Below are 16,126 nucleotides of genomic sequence, written 5' to 3'. Positions count from 1 at the left end.
ACTAAGAAGTCTGTTACAGGCTATCTAGTGAAGTTTGGAGGAGGTTTAATCTCTTAGAAGTCTAAGAAGCAAGGAACAGTCTCAAGAAGCTCAACAGAAGCAGAGTTCAGAAGCATGGCTGCATGTGCAGCTGAAGTAACCTGGATAATAGGTCTATACAAAGAGCTGGGAGTCAGTTTAACTCTGCCTATCAAGATAGTATTTCATGAAAGAACAAAACACATAGACATTGATTGTCACTTTGTTAGAGAAATGATTTGTCAAGGGATACTGCAAACTGAACATATCAACACCAAACATCAACATGCTGATCTACTAACTAAGAGTCTAGGACAAGCACAACATGGACTACTAATGAGCAAGCTTGGAATGAAAAATGCCTTTCAACCATAAGCTTGAGGGGAGTGTTAACTAGTGCATAGAGTTAACAAGCTGAATGGTTGAGTTAGCTAACCATGAGTGCAGGCAGCTAAACAGAATGCTGAGCTGGCAATAGTTAGTTACAAAACAGTTTTAGATATTTTTATATCTGTGAACTAGTGTACAAGTATAAAAGGCATAGTGGTACAGATTCAATGTAACAGGGTACATAATATTCAAAACAATTTCTCTTTCTTTTCTATTCTCTCTGTAAATTGATCTAAGAATCAACCTCCATTCATGGAGTTTTTCATATATATATTGCTATAAAACTCATTTATTCGCTATAGTATTTTGAAACTATAGTAGAGTAATTAGAAGGTTGAGTTAGCTAACCATGAGTGCAGGCAGCTAAACAGAATGCTGAGCTGGCAATAGTTAGTTACAAAACAGTTTTAGATATTTTTTATATCTGTGAACTAGTGTACAAGTATAAAAGGCATAGTGGTACAGATTCAATGTAACAGGGTACATAATATTCAAAACAATTTCTCTTTCTTTTCTATTCTCTCTGTAAATTGATCTAAGAATCAACCTCCATTCATGGAGTTTTCATATATATATTGCTATAAAACTCATTTATTCGCTATAATATTTTGAAACTATAGTAGAGTAATTAGAAGGTTGAGTTAGCTAAGTCACGTAACTCTATTGAGGTGGGAGAGCTTAAAGGTTATATAAGCCCTATATAATTTTCCCATTTAATTGATTTGTTTTTTTAAAATATATATATATAATAGGGTCCTAACCACCACACTTTTCATTCGCCATCCTCGACGGTTCTACTTTTACTCTACCACAAGTAGATAGACCTTTTCGAGTCAAGTGTTATTGACACAATTTTAGGAGCCCCAAAAGCTAATTATTAAGGTAGAAGAGTTCAAGATTGTATAAGCCTCATAATAGTTCCTCATTTAATCCATATGGGATTATTATTATTTTTGTTATAGGATCATAACACACGCTCTGAGAACATTATAATCGAAAAGCTCCTCCAAAGAATTTCAAGTAACAGTATACATTGAAAAAAATTGTTTAACCAAATTAAAGGTTCCTCCTAAAATATCAACATCTTGCGAAATTCATATCTTAACTATTGGAATATCACATAATCCTCCTGAACTTCCATGAACTGATTGTGCCAAATGAACTCATTTTTAATAGTTTTTTCATATCTTAGGTGCCTCTTAGTAAGATACCCCAAATATTTAATCCCATATTGAATAAGGCTTGTTTTAGTCAATAGGGGGCTATAGACTTATAGTTTAGATACGAAACTCACTCACGAAATGACTTTTATGACGACATTTTTGAAGGGTGGGAGTGGGGATAGTTCGTGGGTGGGTGTTTGACCTATTCACTCATTATTTAACTGATTTAGTTAGTTGTAAATTAATCCAATAATTATATTTATATTTGTTTATTGTACAAAAAAATATTGTTCCTTCATTTTAATTTATGTGACATTTATGAGTCAAATGAGTTGTTATTTGTCGTAATTTTTTTCATGTCTTTTATATATTTTAATCATGAGTTAATTATGCTAATTTAAAGTTTTTTATTACGTAATTTTCAAATATTTAACCGCTTACTGTTATTGGCACCATGTGGTTTGCACATGATTTCTAGATAAACTTTAAGAAAATAAAAAAATGTCAATACTTGTTTAACTTACATGTTCCATGTTTTCCGGTGACATCTCATCTTGTTTTAAGCTTGTAAATAACATAAATCTAAGACACATAGGAGATTTTAGTGCATAAGTTATGGGTTCATCCATAGTAACTTCGGCTCAAACCCCAAATAAAGGCAAAAATTTCACATCAAATAATATATTTTGAACACAATAGACGGAATATAAAATGCATACAAGATCGGGTATTACTTCAAAAAAGACATCTATCTGATTGAAAGAAGAGTGTTTGCTGGAATTTAACTAGGAAGTATTTAAGCTATAAGCCCACTCTTAGATGCACATCCCATGAACCAACGTAGGACCGCATTCAAAACACTCGGCCTTCGACATCTGCATCTACAAACCAAGGAGAAGTTAGTGTTGAATCCTTGAGCATAAAAAAGTTATTCAACAAGACATTCACAATTACAACAAATTATCTAGTTTGGAATGAGAGATGTTGAATGATTGATCGATCAGTAAAATAAACTAACTTTTTGGAAAGTACTGAGGGAAGCTAGAATTGATCCTCCTATCCAAGTGTTGTACTTCCTCTCAGGTGGTGCAATCACCTTGATCTTCGTGTGGCTCAGAGCTAGAGCAGTGATTTCCTTGGTCATACGTTCTACAAAGCCAGGAAACATAGTTGAGCCACCACTAAGTACAATGTTTGCAAATAAATCTTTCCTAATATCAACATTGCATCTCATGATTGAGTTGTAGGGTTTTTCATGAATCCCCGTCGCTTCTATTCCAACCAATGATGGCTTGAAGAGGGCTTCAGGGCAACGGAACATTTCAGCACCAATATTGATGACTTTTCCATTAGGAAGCTCATAGCCCTTCTCAATTGATTTTAAGCAACTTTTTGCCTTGTCAATCTCTTGTTCAAAATCCAGTGCAACATAAGCAATCGTCTCCTTCATATGAATAGGTGTACAACTTGTGCAATTTCTAAATATGTAAGGACCCTCCATGAGAATCTTGATGAGATACCATGTAAGATCACGGCCACCAAGAGCTAACCGCGAGACAGCATGAGAAAGTACATGTCCCTCATAGATAGGGACAGAGTGGTGATAAATGCTTATGCTTCTTGATGTTTTGATGATCTCCTCACAAGTGTAGGGACCTGGTCCTCTGCAGAGTATGAATACTCGTCCAGTGGTCAAAGTGTTGTACAGCTGGAAAGTTGTCTGCGTCAGAAGGTTGGTGAAGCTGCAGAGTACTCCACCAATCAGAAGCAACGAGGTTGCTTGTTCATTGGATAATAACTTTTCATGTCTAAATATATCCAAGAAAAAATAACAAATTATTCATTCATTCAAAGAGAAACACTTTCAAGCTTAAAAACAGCAAGGGACTTGATAGAAGTGCTGCGATATATTTACTTTCTGTACCAGCTGTATTTTGTTTCCTTGTAATAGTGCTTACATTGTAGGATTCGTTTCGTTGTGATAAGAATTGTTTCAACCTATTTGAATCATTGTAAGAACTAGGTTAAGGGTAACTTAGGTTCTTACTCTAAAAGTCTATATTAATCTAAATAGGATTAGTATAGTGGGTAGTGTGGTATCTACTCTAGCTCGTCTAAGTAATAGGAGGTGTTACTTAGAGTTGGGATTAGCAGGCTAATCTCGGTTTGTAACTAGCTTTTACTTTTGCTTGGAGAAGATTAGTGAAAAGCAGTTCTAAAAGTCCTGGCAGGCCAGGTCGTGGTTTTACTCCCTTGAGCAAGGAGGAATCCACGTAAACTCTCTTGTCAATTTTTACTTTCAGCATTTGTTCTCTACTGTCAAATATTGTAACTGTGTTGAGGACCTGGTCCCATCGACTTAAGTGGACGCATACATTCCAACAAGTGGTATCAGAGCTTGACTTTTCATTTTGGTTAACACCTAGAAAAGAAAAGATCCAAAAGGAATGGTTGCCCCACCTAATATGGAGGAAGGTCAGTCTTCTACCAGGCCACCTCGCTTTAATGGTCATTACTATGGATGGTGGAAAAATCGAATGCACGACTACATCAACGTTGAGGATACTGAGTTGTGGGACATTATCCTTGATGGACCATATATTCCTACAAAGGAGGTGAAGGATGGAGAGCTCACTACTACTGTAAAAACCAGAAAAGAGTACAATGAAGCAGATAGGAAGAAGATAGAAAAGAACTACAAAGCAAAGAAGATTCTGGTGTGTGGAATTGGAGCAAATGAGTACAACAGGATTTCTGCTTGTAAGACTGCCAAGGAGATATGGGACTGTCTTCAAACAGCCTACAAAGGAACTCAGCGAGTGAAAGAGTCTAAGGTTGATATGCTTACCACTCAATATGAAAATTTCATTATGAAGGAAGGGGAAACCATCTTTAAGATGAACTCAATATTCACCTCTATCACCAACGAGCTGAGAGGTTTGGGTGAACCTATTCCTGTTCGTAAGCAAATTCGCAAGATCCTCAAGGTGCTTCCAAAATCTTGGGAAAGCAAGGTGGATGCCATAACAGAAGCCAAATATCTAATGACGCTTCCCATGGATGAACTGATTTGGAATTTTCAGACCTACGAGATGAACAAGAAACATGGGACGACTGTGAAGGTAGCAAAGAAGGAGAAGTCCATTGCATTGAAAACATCTCAGAGTGAGGTGACTGAAGAGGAGGATGAGATGGCATATGTCACTAGAAGATTTCAGAAGATCTTAAAGAAGCATGGAGGCTTCCAAAAGAAAACCCCTGCCAGCAGAACTGCTACTGCAAATGATTTTTGCCATAAGTGTAGCAAGCCTGGTCACTTCATGAGGAACTGCCCTAGTCAAAAGCAGGAAACTCATGACACCAGACCTCACAAGAGGGACCTGGTCCCAGACCATGCTCGAAGAAAGGCACATGTTGATCAGCTGGTGAAGAAAGCCTTTGCTATGTGGGGAAATTACTCAAGTGAATCAGAAGAAGATGAAGAATGTCATAAGGATGTTTCAATGATGGTCATTGAAGATGATGAAAGCATTTTCAACTCTATTTTCTCCTTGATAGCAATTTTTGATGATGAAGAGGATTCAAACAAGGTAACTCGTTTTTATCTTAAAGATGATCTAGTTAATCTGCCTATTGAAAACCTAAGGAAACTTGCTGCCCTGCTTATTGACAGTGTTGATGAGTGAACCACTAAAAACTTAATGTTGAATAAAAAATTAAGTTTGTGTGAAGATAAGAACTTTGCTCTTATGTCTCAAGTTGCTGAAATAAGTGAAAGGATAGGTACTCTAGAGACCAGTAACATAACTCCTGAGAAGGACCCTAGCACCTCAGTAGGAGGAAAGAGATAGCTTATCATTCTTGAGGAAGAACTGGAAGAAAAGATAAAAATTTCTGAGTCTAAGCTAGTTGCTTCTCTTGAAACAAATTCTCAACTGAGAAAGGATCTGAGTAAGGTCAAGGAGGAGTTAAGTCACTCCCTAAAATGGACTGACTCCTCTAAGATACTCTATAATCTGTCCAATCAAAGTTTCAATGGAAAGACAGGGCTGGGACGCAGACCAATAGAACTCCCCTACAATCCCCATAGCAAATATGTATCTGTATCTGACAACCTTTTGTGCACTCACTGTGGTCGAAATGATCATTTGAAAGAAAAGTGTGAAAGTCTGAGAAAAGCTAAAGAAAGGCATGTGAAATTTGTTAGATCTAAAAATGAGGTTAAAAAGGGACACGAGGGACCTAGTCCCTTTTATCATTTCAATAAGAACATCCTGCCTCCCTGCATAGGAAGGCTTCTTATCAGGCCTCTTGATAAGTACTGGGAACTCCGTTTGAAGTGGGTTCCTAAATCTAACAAATTATTTTTATGCAGAAGAGAGGAAGGAGTCAGTGCTGGTATATGGACAGTGGATGCTCAAGGCACATGGACTGGGAGACACTTCAAAACTTCCTCTCTTTGAAAGCACACCAAGGTGATGGTGTGTCGTTTGGTGGTGGAAAGAAGGGCTCTATCCTTGGTATTGGCATAATAGGGAGATCGGCTGATAATTCAAAAAATAATGTTCACTATGTGGAGGGTTTAAAATACAATCTTTTGAGCATTTCACAAATCTGTGATAAAGAAAATGAAGTCAAGTTCATGGCTGATAAATGTCTGGTTACAAACTGTGCAACCGAGAAAATTGTGATGTCTGCTGAAAGAGTTAAGAATATGTACATTGTTGATCTTGATTCTATTGAAGGGGACAATCTCTCATGCCTGAGTGCTCAAGATGACGATGCAAATCTTTGGCATCGACGATTAGGTGATGTAAGTTCCTCTTTATTAAACAAACTTGTTGCAGGGGACCTGGTCCGCGGGTTACCAAAACTGAAGTTTTCAAACGATAAAATTTATGATGCTTGTGCTAAAGGGAAACAAACCAAGTCATCTCTCAAATCCAAGAAGGGAGTCAGTACAACGAGACCTCTAGAGCTGCTCCACATGGACCTATGTGGACCTATTAGAATCCAAAGCAGAGGACATAAGAGATTTATTCTTGTCATTGTTGATGATTTTTCCAGGTTCACTTGGAACATGTTTCTGCGGACGAAAGATGAGACAGTTGGACAACTGATCACCTTTGCCAAAGCCATTCAAATGAAGATGAATTGCAGGATAGCCAGTATCAGATCTGATCATGGTACAGAGTTTGAGAACTCTCAACTTGAAGGGTTTTGTGTAGAAAATGGAATCAATCACAATTTCTCAGCACCAAGAACTCCTCAGCAAAATGGAGTTGTTGAAAGAAAGAACAGAACTCTGGTGGAGATTGCTAGAACTATGTTGATTGACTCAGGACTTGCAATGAATTTTTGGGCTGAAGCAGATAATACAGCGTGTTATGTGACAAACAGATGCCTTATCAGATCGGTCGTCAAGAAAACCCCCTATGAGCTGTTAAATGACAAAAAACCTTCAATTGCGCATCTTAAACCATTTGGGTGCAAATGTTTTGTCTTGAATAATGGAAAGAATGATTTAGGCAAGTTTGATGCCATGAGTGATGAAAGTGTATTTGTTGGGTACTCTTCTATAAGCAAAGCATACAGGGTGTTCAACAAAAGAACTTTTTGTGTTGAAGAAAGCATGCACGTCAAGTTTGATGAATTGGGTACAATAAATGAGAACAATGAGGAATATGAGTTTGAGGAACTGATAAACAAGCAGTAGAATGATCAGGGTACAAAAAGGAATGATCCAAAACACTCAGGAGGACCTGGTCCCTCTGGCTCATCACAGGAAACAGTATCTCAAAATCTTGAAGAAGATGAAGGTGATTCTGATGCTGACAGAGAAGAAGAGATTACCAAAAAGTCCGGATGGAAATATCAATCGTCACATCCACTAGACAATCTCATCTCTCCACTTGACTCAGGAATTCAAACTAGGTCTAAATCAAGAAATCTAGTTGCACATTCAACATTCATATCATCCACTGAACCCAAGAACATCAAGGAAGCTTTGAAGAATGTAGACTGGGTAACTCCAATGCAGGAGGAGCTTCATCAGTTTGAGAGAAGCAAGGTGTGGCACCTGGTCCCCAAACCACTCAACAGAACCATTATTGGGACCAGATGGGTCTTCAGAAACAAACTTGATGAGCGTGGGATCATTACTAGAAATAAGTCAAGACTGGTGGTACAGGGTTACAATCAAGAAGAGGGAATTGATTATGATGAGACCTTTACTTCTGTAGCCAGAATAGAAGCCATCAGAATCTTGATAGCTTTTACTGCTCACGTGAAATTCAAATTGTTTCAAATGGATGTCAAGAGTGCTTTCTTGAATGGGAATCTGAAGGAAGAAGTATATGTCAAGCAGCCTCCAGGCTTTGAAGATGCAGACCTGCCCAATCATGTGCTGAAATTGGACAAGGCTTTGTATGGGTTAAAACAAGCTCCTAGAGCTTGGTATGAACACCTGTCAAAGTTTCTTCTCACCAATGGGTTCAAGAGAGGTAAAATTAATAATACATTGTTCTTAAAATCCAGAGGTAAGGAATTGTTAATTGTGCAGGTATATGTGGACGATATCATATTTGGAGCAACTTCAGACTCACTCTGCAAAGAGTTTGCTGATTTGATGAGTAGTGAGTTCAAAATGAGCATGATGGGGGAACTCACCTACTTTCTAGGCTTACAGATCAAACAGTCCTCTCAAGGCACTTCAATATGCCAAGAGAAGTACATCAAAGAGTTGCTCAAGAAATTCGACCTGCTCGAAGCAAAGGTGTTGGATACTCCCATGAGCACAAGTGTGAAACTAGATATATCAAACTATGTACAGGGGAATCATAGGATCACTCTTATACCTAACTGCAAGCAGGCCAGACATAGTGTTCAGCGTAGGAATGTGTGCAAGGTTTCAAGCAGCACCAAATGCGTCTCACATGAAGGCAGCCAAACGCATCATGAGATACTTGAAGGGAACTCAGGACCTGGTCCTCTTCTACCCTACTGGTGACTCTTTTGATCTTAAAGGTTATATTGATACTGATTATGCAGGCTTTTTGATGTATCGAAAAAGCACGTCAGGCATGGCACACTTCCTTGGATCAGCTTTGATTTCATGGGGAACAAAGAAGTAGAATTTCGTTGCATTGTCTACGGCAGAGGTAGAGTATGTGGTTGCTGCATCATGTTGTGCACAACTGTTATGGATCAAGCAACAGCTGGAAGATTTTGGTGTACTTACAGACACAATTCCTCTTATTTGTGATAATACTAGTGCCATGAACATGGCCAAAAATCCGGTCCAGCACAAGAGGACAAAGCACATAGATGTAAGGCATCACATCCTAAGAGACAATGTTGAAAAGCAAAATGTGGTGATGAGGTTCTGTAAAACTGAAGACCAGTTGGCTGACATCTTAACAAAATTATTAAGTAAAAAATTCTTCATCAAAAACAGGATGAGGCTAGGGATGCACAAAATCACCTGACCCCTCGACAGATTTGCACAAAAATCCTTCTTATTGATTATGTTAAGGAGGGGAGGTATCTATACTTGTTTTACTGTTTGTCATAAAAGAATTCACTTCTGGAACCTTAATGCAGGTATACACTCATGGTGTGTTTAGCTGAAAGGAAGGTTTAATCACACAGGAAGATTAACAAACTGAAAGGATGACCTGGTCCTCTTGAGGTGAGTATCAATTATACTACACTGTCTAAATGCCAACATCACTGCCACGTGTCACTCTCTCATTCATCGCGTCAGTTTCAAAACGTCTGGTCTCTTTTAATACTAAGGGTCGCCTCTTTTGGGACCTAATACCTTTTAAATTTAAATCTCTCTTGGAGGGTTACTATTTAGCTTCCCTCTCCTCTTCAAAATTAAAAATCATAAACCTTCTCCCAAAAACTCTCTAAATTTCTCTCCAAGTTCTGTTTTCCTCCTCTCTTCAAACATGTCATTCACTGAGTCTTCTTCAAAAACATCCATCTCCCAAGAAGTTGAAAACCCTAGTTCATTCAACTTCTCTGTTCCCCCTCCTGAAGAGTCTCCGTCCACCCCAGTCTGTGGTGTTGGAGAAATGGATGAATCCATCTCCCCGACGGCCGACATCTTGGTCTGCCCTGTTCTTCACTCCGGGAATATGTTAGTTTGCTCTCCTACTCTGGTTCTATCTAGTGACAAATCCCCAAATTCAGAGGCACAGTCTGTGTCAAAACCTAATGAGGGTCTTCCTACGGAAGAAATTGACATTGGTTCAATGGCAGTGTCATCAACCATATCTGAGAGATTGTTTGAAAGGGACTTACCTGAAGGAAAAGGTCCTGAATCTTGTATTCTAACCGCTGGTGCTGAACTGGTGGCCGTTCAAAGCTTAGCCCCATTAAGAGGTGATGTTCAACCTACTTTTTTGGAGCATGAATTGAAGTCACCGAATCAGGTCCCTCACAGAAGTGAGCCTGTCTTCGACCAAACACCAAAATCATCTGATGTTGTGAGCGTGAAGGAAGAAGAAGAAGAAGAAGATGTTCCACTAAGATGGCGATCAAGGGGAATGCGAGGAGGAAACCAATCTCAAGTAAATGTTCCTGAGTTGGAAACTGTCAAAGGTACGTCTGAGATTGACAATGTTGGTAAATTTGGTGAACAAGAAAAGGAGCGACAGAGAAAGGGGAAGGGAAAGTTGGCTCTGTCTCACTCTAAAGGAGACAAAAGGAAGCATGTTACAAGGAGCGAAACACAAAAGTTTATGGGGAGTGCTATTGCGGCAAGCAAAGCCCATACTGAAAGAACTAGGAAGAGGAGAAGAGAAGGGCTTGAACCTGACCAACCTGCCTCTACTCCTTTGATTATTGAGAACAGTGAGACTGAATCTGAGGATGCTGCCAAGTATGTGGCAAAAAGGAGGAGAGAAGCTGAAGAAAAAAGGGTTAAATCAAAGGGAAATCAAAAGGAGAGGAAAAATCTCCTGCAATGAGTGTGAAGGTTAAAAAACAGAAACCTCTTACAAAAGGAGAAAAGGAAAGAAAGCAGTCAGAGGAACAACCCGTAAAAGGACCTGGTCCCAGGGTTAAAAATCAAATTGAAGAGAAGAAATTGACTAGAGAAGAGCGGGTAGAGAAAATTGAGCAACAAAGAGTTTTAAACGGTAGAGTCTTTGACCCTGATATTTTAACAACTTTTGGTATGGCCAATCTGGTTGATGTTGTTACCATTCAAGGCTGGAATCATCTGTTTGAACCACCAGTTCCATACTTGCACGAACCTGAAGTGCGTGAATTCTTCTACAAAATGGAATTACTGGAAGATGGTGGAATCACAACTATTGTCAGGAATGTGCAGATTCACCTTGATGAAGAAACTTTGGGAATCATTCTGGGAGTGCCTGTGGCAGGAGTTCAAACTATTGAGGGATGTAAACCTACTGGTGATTTCTCAAAGCTTGCTACAAAACGAGGAGATGTCAAGCATGCAAGGCTGCCTAAGAAGTTTCTTAATGGGGAGTATCAGTTGATATTCGAGTTCATTAACAAAGTAGTGGTGCCTAGGACTGAGAAGAGAACAGTGGCTTCTGCTGCCGATCTTTTCCTCATGGGAAAGCTTGATGAGCTTGAGGAAATCAACCTCCCTGCCATCATGCTGGAACATATAGAGTAATGACATGGAAGAATGCTAAGCACGGCATTCCCTATGGGTATTTACTGAACTTTGTCTTTAATCATTTTGAAGTTCCAGTGGGAAAAGGGGTACCTGGTACCACCAAGCAGATGTTCACTATGTCTACTCTACTAGAATATGAGTGCATTGAGGGACAGGCTAAGGGAAGATCTAAAGTGGCGAATGTTCTGGAGCAGCAGGCTACTCTTAGGAGGGAGGTGACTGATCTGACCAAGATTCTGAGTGATAAGGAGTTTGAAATCACTAGGCTTAAGTCTAAATTGCAGAAGACTGCTTCCAGGGGACCTGGTACCAGTGAGGGTCACGAGCTGACGCTCAAAGAGTTAAGGGATGAAAACACAATGTTGCTGAAGACAAATGCCTCTCTCAAAGAGGAAATTAAGTCCCTAAACAAGCAACTGATACATGCCCATGAGAGTGCAAATGAGCGCATGATGTTGTTGATGCATACTTTTACTCCCTCCCCTCCTCTGTCCTAAATGTGTCTTGTTTCTCTTGTTGTCTGTCTTTTCTTTTGAAGTTCCGCCTTGCCATCACATACTCTTGTGGCTTTTTGTTAGTTTGACAAACTACAGTGGTCAGTATATATGATATGAAGCTCTCTTTTGTTTTGTGCCCTGTTCATGTGTGGTTTAATATTCTCTTTATGCTTACATACACATTCCAATCTGCTTCTTACCAGTTGTACGACCATTAGCAAAAAGAGAAAGAACAGCCTGACTTGCGACATACATGGCTGGAACATTGAATGTCTCAAACATGATTTGAGTCATTTTCTCTCTTTTTGTCTTGGGGTTAAGTGGTGCCTCAGTCAGAAGAACGGGATGCTCCTCGGGAGCAACACGAAGTTCATTGTAAAATGTGTGATGCCAGAGTACCTCCATATCATCCCAGTTTCTTACTACGCCACGTTCAATGGGATGTCTCACAGTCAAAATACCTCTTCTAGAGAGAGCTTCATCACCAACATAAGTATCTTTTTGTCCCATTCCAACCATGATGCCAGTATGGCGAGGACGACCAACTATACTTTCAAAAACAGCGCCCGGAGAAGCATCCCCAGCAAAGCCAACCTAGAGAAACAAACAACAACAACTATTATTTATTTTACTAGAGAGAAATGTATTTAACAGCACGCACGTAGCTGAAATTTCAACCAGTTTATTTCTAACTACCCTTGCTGAATCCAGTTCCGTTGTCAATAACAAATGTTTGAAGAATATCCATCCCATCAGCCATCTTGTAAGGACATTAAATATTTATTTTGAAAGTATAATTTTGGTGAGACATTGCTGAATAGAAATACAGAGTCAAAGTGAAAATTGTTCATAAAATTCTGTTTCTCCTGTTTAACTCCCTGCAATCTCAAATTGTTCAATAATCCTATCCATCTTTGACTTTCACTTTTATAATCACTTGCAAATAGTGACGGAGCCAGAAATACTAATATGAAGATTCAAAAAAATAATATACCAAAAGTTTTCTTAAACAAACTACCATCCACGTTTTTCGAAAATAGCGTCTCTACTCTCATATGCCTACACTCTACCCTACCCAATCCCCAAACCCGAGTTTATGAAATTTCACTGAATATGTTATTGTTAAGAGGTACAATTTTCCGACAGAATTCAATTGAACCCCTTTCATGTTCAAAAACATTTGGATCAGAAGAAAACTAATGAAATCATCATGATTCATACCCAATTTTCAAACTGAATCCAAAAATCAAAATTACTCAAAGCGTGCAAAATTTAGCGAAGAAATAACAAGTACATAAATACAAGTAAAACAGGGACAAATCAAACAGACCTTTATGAAGACGAAACAGATGCAAATAAAATTGAAGCTTCAAATCAAAGCAATATTGCTTGCTGGCCTTTTTTTTTTTTTCTTCTTTTTAAACAACCTAACAAATGATGATTTTATTGTCTACAAATTTAGAAAAGGTGATCAGACAAATTTCAAGAAAAAATAAAATAAAATTATCTTTTTGAGAGTTCTTTATAAAATATTTATTGCTTTTAAATATATTTTCTACTTATTACTTTGATATATGTACTATTTTTTAAAAATATTTACCATCTATAGTTACTGTACTATGTATTAAAAGTGAAATATACATATTATATATATGTACTATAATGTATTATACTTATTTTGATAAAAAAATAAATTTGCACAATGTATTAAAAATGATCTATGTATGTAATAAAGATGTATTACACTATGTATAAAAGTAAGTTTTGCATGCAATATAGATATAGTATATGTGTCTTAAAATGTATTAGGCTTATTTTGATTAAAAAACCTGCACTATATATTAAAAGAATTATACATATACTAAAATTATATAGCTATAAATGGTACATATTTTTCAAAATATTATATATTTAGGTAAGTTTCCGACTAAAATACCCCAAGGCGTACCATAGTATTAAATGTCTAGGAAAGTTCAAATTGTTAAACTGATTTAATTAACAGTAAATCTATTGTATTTATGTGTGGGTTATTGTATAAAAAAAGTAATTCTTCAAAAAAGTTAATTATTTAACTCAATTTTATGATTAATTGGATATTTAGATTGGATTCCGCACAAATATAATCTATATAATTATTGTGGCATCTCGTATTGTTCTAAGGGTAAAATTGATATTTAAAAACACTTAAAGTGGTTAGTACTTCGTAGTAGTCCATTGGACGATTTATATAGGCGATTATCAATTAGTTTTTAAGGGGTCCCAAATCAACAATCACTTTTTCTTGTCAAAAAGGAAACAAAAAATAACTTTAGCCTATATAATTTATCTCTTTTTTTGGATGTCCGGTACTCACATTAGAGCTCGACTAATACCAGATTCACATCGGAAAATCCTAAATTGGGGGTAAAACGCTCTCTAACAAAGAGACTGTTATATTGTGATTCATTAATTATTATAAAATACAGTTTGGTTTGAGGTTAAATTCACAGTAGAAAGACATAAACAAGAATCTAGGCTTGCAAATTCAATAACATAAAGTGTTACCAAACAAATTCAAATTACACAAAACGCAAGAACTCTTGACATATAGAATTCATTTGATAGGAAATAAACTAAAGTTAACAAAACCACTCTTAGAAGCACTTCCTATGGACAATTGCTGGACCAGATTCATCAAACTCGGCCTTCGTTATCCACATCTGCAAAGCAAGTACGTTAGCAAATATATAGAAGAGAACAAATTATTCGAGATTGAGACGTAGATGATAGGTTGATTGATCGATGACAACAACAAAGAGAGGGAAAATGAGACTAACTTGTTGGAAAGTACTGAGGGAAGCTAGAATTGATCCTCCAATCCAGACGCTGTACTTCCGTTCAGGTGGTGCAACGACCTTGATCTTCATGCTGCTTGGAGCAAGAGCAGTGATTTCCTTGCTCATACGATCCGTTATACCAGGGAACATAGTTGAGCCTCCACTAAGCACAACGTTTCCATATAAATCTCTCCTAATATCCACATCACACTTCATGATTGAGCTATATGTTGTTTCATGAATTCCGGCTGCTTCCATTCCAATCAATGATGGCTGGAATAGGACTTCAGGGCAACGGAACCTCTCAGCGCCAATAGTGACTATTTGCCCATCTGGAAGTTCGTAACTCTTCTCAACATCCTTACCGTTCTTTGTAGTCTCGAGCTCCTGTTCATAATCCAGTGCGACATACGCAAGCTTCTCCTTCACATCACGAACAATCTCCCGTTCAGCAGCAGTGGTGAATGAATAACCTCTCTCTGTGAGAATCATCATGAGATAATCTGTAAGGTCACGACCAGCAAGATCTAACCGCAAGATAGCATGGGGAAGTGCATATCCCTCATAGATAGGGACAGTGTGGCTCACACCATCACCAGAATCGAGCACAATACCTTGTTGGAAAACAGCAAACAAATTAGCAACAGAAAGTCAAGAAGAACTAGTATGCGTTCCTAATCAATACGTGCTGCTTACCAGTTGTACGACCACTAGCATAAAGAGATAGAACAGCCTGGATTGCAATATACATGGCTGGCACATTGAAAGTCTCAAACATGATTTGAGTCATTTTCTCTCGGTTTGCCTTAGGGTTAAGTGGTGCCTCAGTCAAAAGAATGGAATGCTCCTCTGGAGCAACTCGGAGCTCATTGTAAAAAGTGTGATGCCAGATTTTCTCCATATCATCCCAGTTGTCTACTATACCATGTCGAATTGGATACTTTAGAGTCAAAATACCTCTTTTGGACTGAGCTTCATCACCAACATAGGCATCTTTTTGTCCCATTCCAACCATGACACCTGTGTAACGAGGACGACCAACTATACTTGGAAAAACAGCTCTTGGAGCATCATCCCCAGCAAAACCAGCCTAAAGAAACAAATAACATAGTTGTTGTACATCAGTAAAGTCACATAGCAAGAGAGTAATAAGAATCGCAAGCAGTTTTTGCTAACCAACCTTGACCATTCCAGTTCCATTGTCAACTACAAGTGGTTGAATATCTTCTCCATCAGCCATCTTATAAACGCTACACATAAGTAAAATTGAGGTAATACATCACTAGTACAAACACATAATCAATGTAAAAGATGTTCAAAGTATAAAGTCATTTATGTGAAACTTTTTGTGTAGGAATCTCGTACTTTATGAATTATTATTTCAACCTAGTCTCAACTCGAGGTGAGATAGACTTAACATAGAAATCACAAACAGAGTGGCACAAGTAGTTGGGGAATCATGCAAAAGAAACAACACAGGAAAGGAATAAGAGGTGTCAGTTTGTGCAGTGGTAGTTCATTCATGCAATTGTTCACTTCACTTGACGACACATTAAGCCTGAACACCAAGATATGGTAATA

At 38.0% G+C, this 16,126-nt stretch overlaps 2 protein-coding genes across 2 annotated transcripts; both read right to left on the bottom strand.

The window, feature by feature from the left end:
* Window positions 1–53: 53 nt before the first annotated feature.
* LOC102596941 (actin-104-like) lies at window positions 54–12,489 on the bottom strand. The gene is made up of 6 exons (XM_006359778.1): window positions 12,429–12,489; window positions 11,930–12,325; window positions 8,818–8,822; window positions 2,590–3,207; window positions 2,408–2,452; window positions 54–140 (listed from the first exon to the last, which is right to left on the bottom strand). The coding sequence occupies exons 1-6, from the start codon at window positions 12,487–12,489 to the stop codon at window positions 54–56; spliced, it is 1,212 nt and encodes a 403-aa protein (XP_006359840.1).
* Window positions 12,490–14,257: 1,768 nt separating this feature from the next.
* On the bottom strand, window positions 14,258–15,870 carry LOC102591959 (actin-105). The gene is made up of 4 exons (XM_006359767.1): window positions 15,726–15,870; window positions 15,242–15,635; window positions 14,546–15,159; window positions 14,258–14,428 (listed from the first exon to the last, which is right to left on the bottom strand). Exons 1-4 carry the CDS (start codon window positions 15,801–15,803, stop codon window positions 14,363–14,365), a joined length of 1,152 nt encoding a protein of 383 aa, XP_006359829.1. The 5' UTR covers window positions 15,804–15,870; the 3' UTR covers window positions 14,258–14,362.
* Window positions 15,871–16,126: the final 256 nt, after the last annotated feature.

Source organism: Solanum tuberosum, unplaced genomic scaffold, assembly GCF_000226075.1.
Source record: "Solanum tuberosum cultivar DM 1-3 516 R44 unplaced genomic scaffold, SolTub_3.0 scf00294, whole genome shotgun sequence".
Lineage (NCBI taxonomy): Eukaryota > Viridiplantae > Streptophyta > Magnoliopsida > Solanales > Solanaceae > Solanum > Solanum tuberosum.
This window is presented reverse-complemented; position numbering and strand designations above follow the sequence as displayed.

Bases quoted from the DNA above. Each gene is read 5' to 3' on its own strand.
- LOC102596941 (XM_006359778.1), bottom strand. From the start codon at position 12,489: ATGGCTGATGGGATGGATATTCTTCAAACATTTGTTATTGACAACGGA. The intron at 2,453-2,589 runs GTTAGTTTATTT...CTTGGTTTGTAG, and splicing joins CCCTCAGTACTTTCCAAAAA to ATGCAGATGTCGAAGGCCGA. The intron at 141-2,407 runs GTTCATGGGATG...CCTATTATCCAG, and splicing joins TTGAATGCGGTCCTACGTTG to GTTACTTCAGCTGCACATGC.
- LOC102591959 (XM_006359767.1), bottom strand. From the start codon at position 15,803: ATGTGTAGCGTTTATAAGATGGCTGATGGAGAAGATATTCAACCACTT. The intron at 15,636-15,725 runs GTTGGTTAGCAA...TTGTTTCTTTAG, and splicing joins ATGGAACTGGAATGGTCAAG to GCTGGTTTTGCTGGGGATGA. The intron at 15,160-15,241 runs GTAAGCAGCACG...TTTTCCAACAAG, and splicing joins TGCTAGTGGTCGTACAACTG to GTATTGTGCTCGATTCTGGT.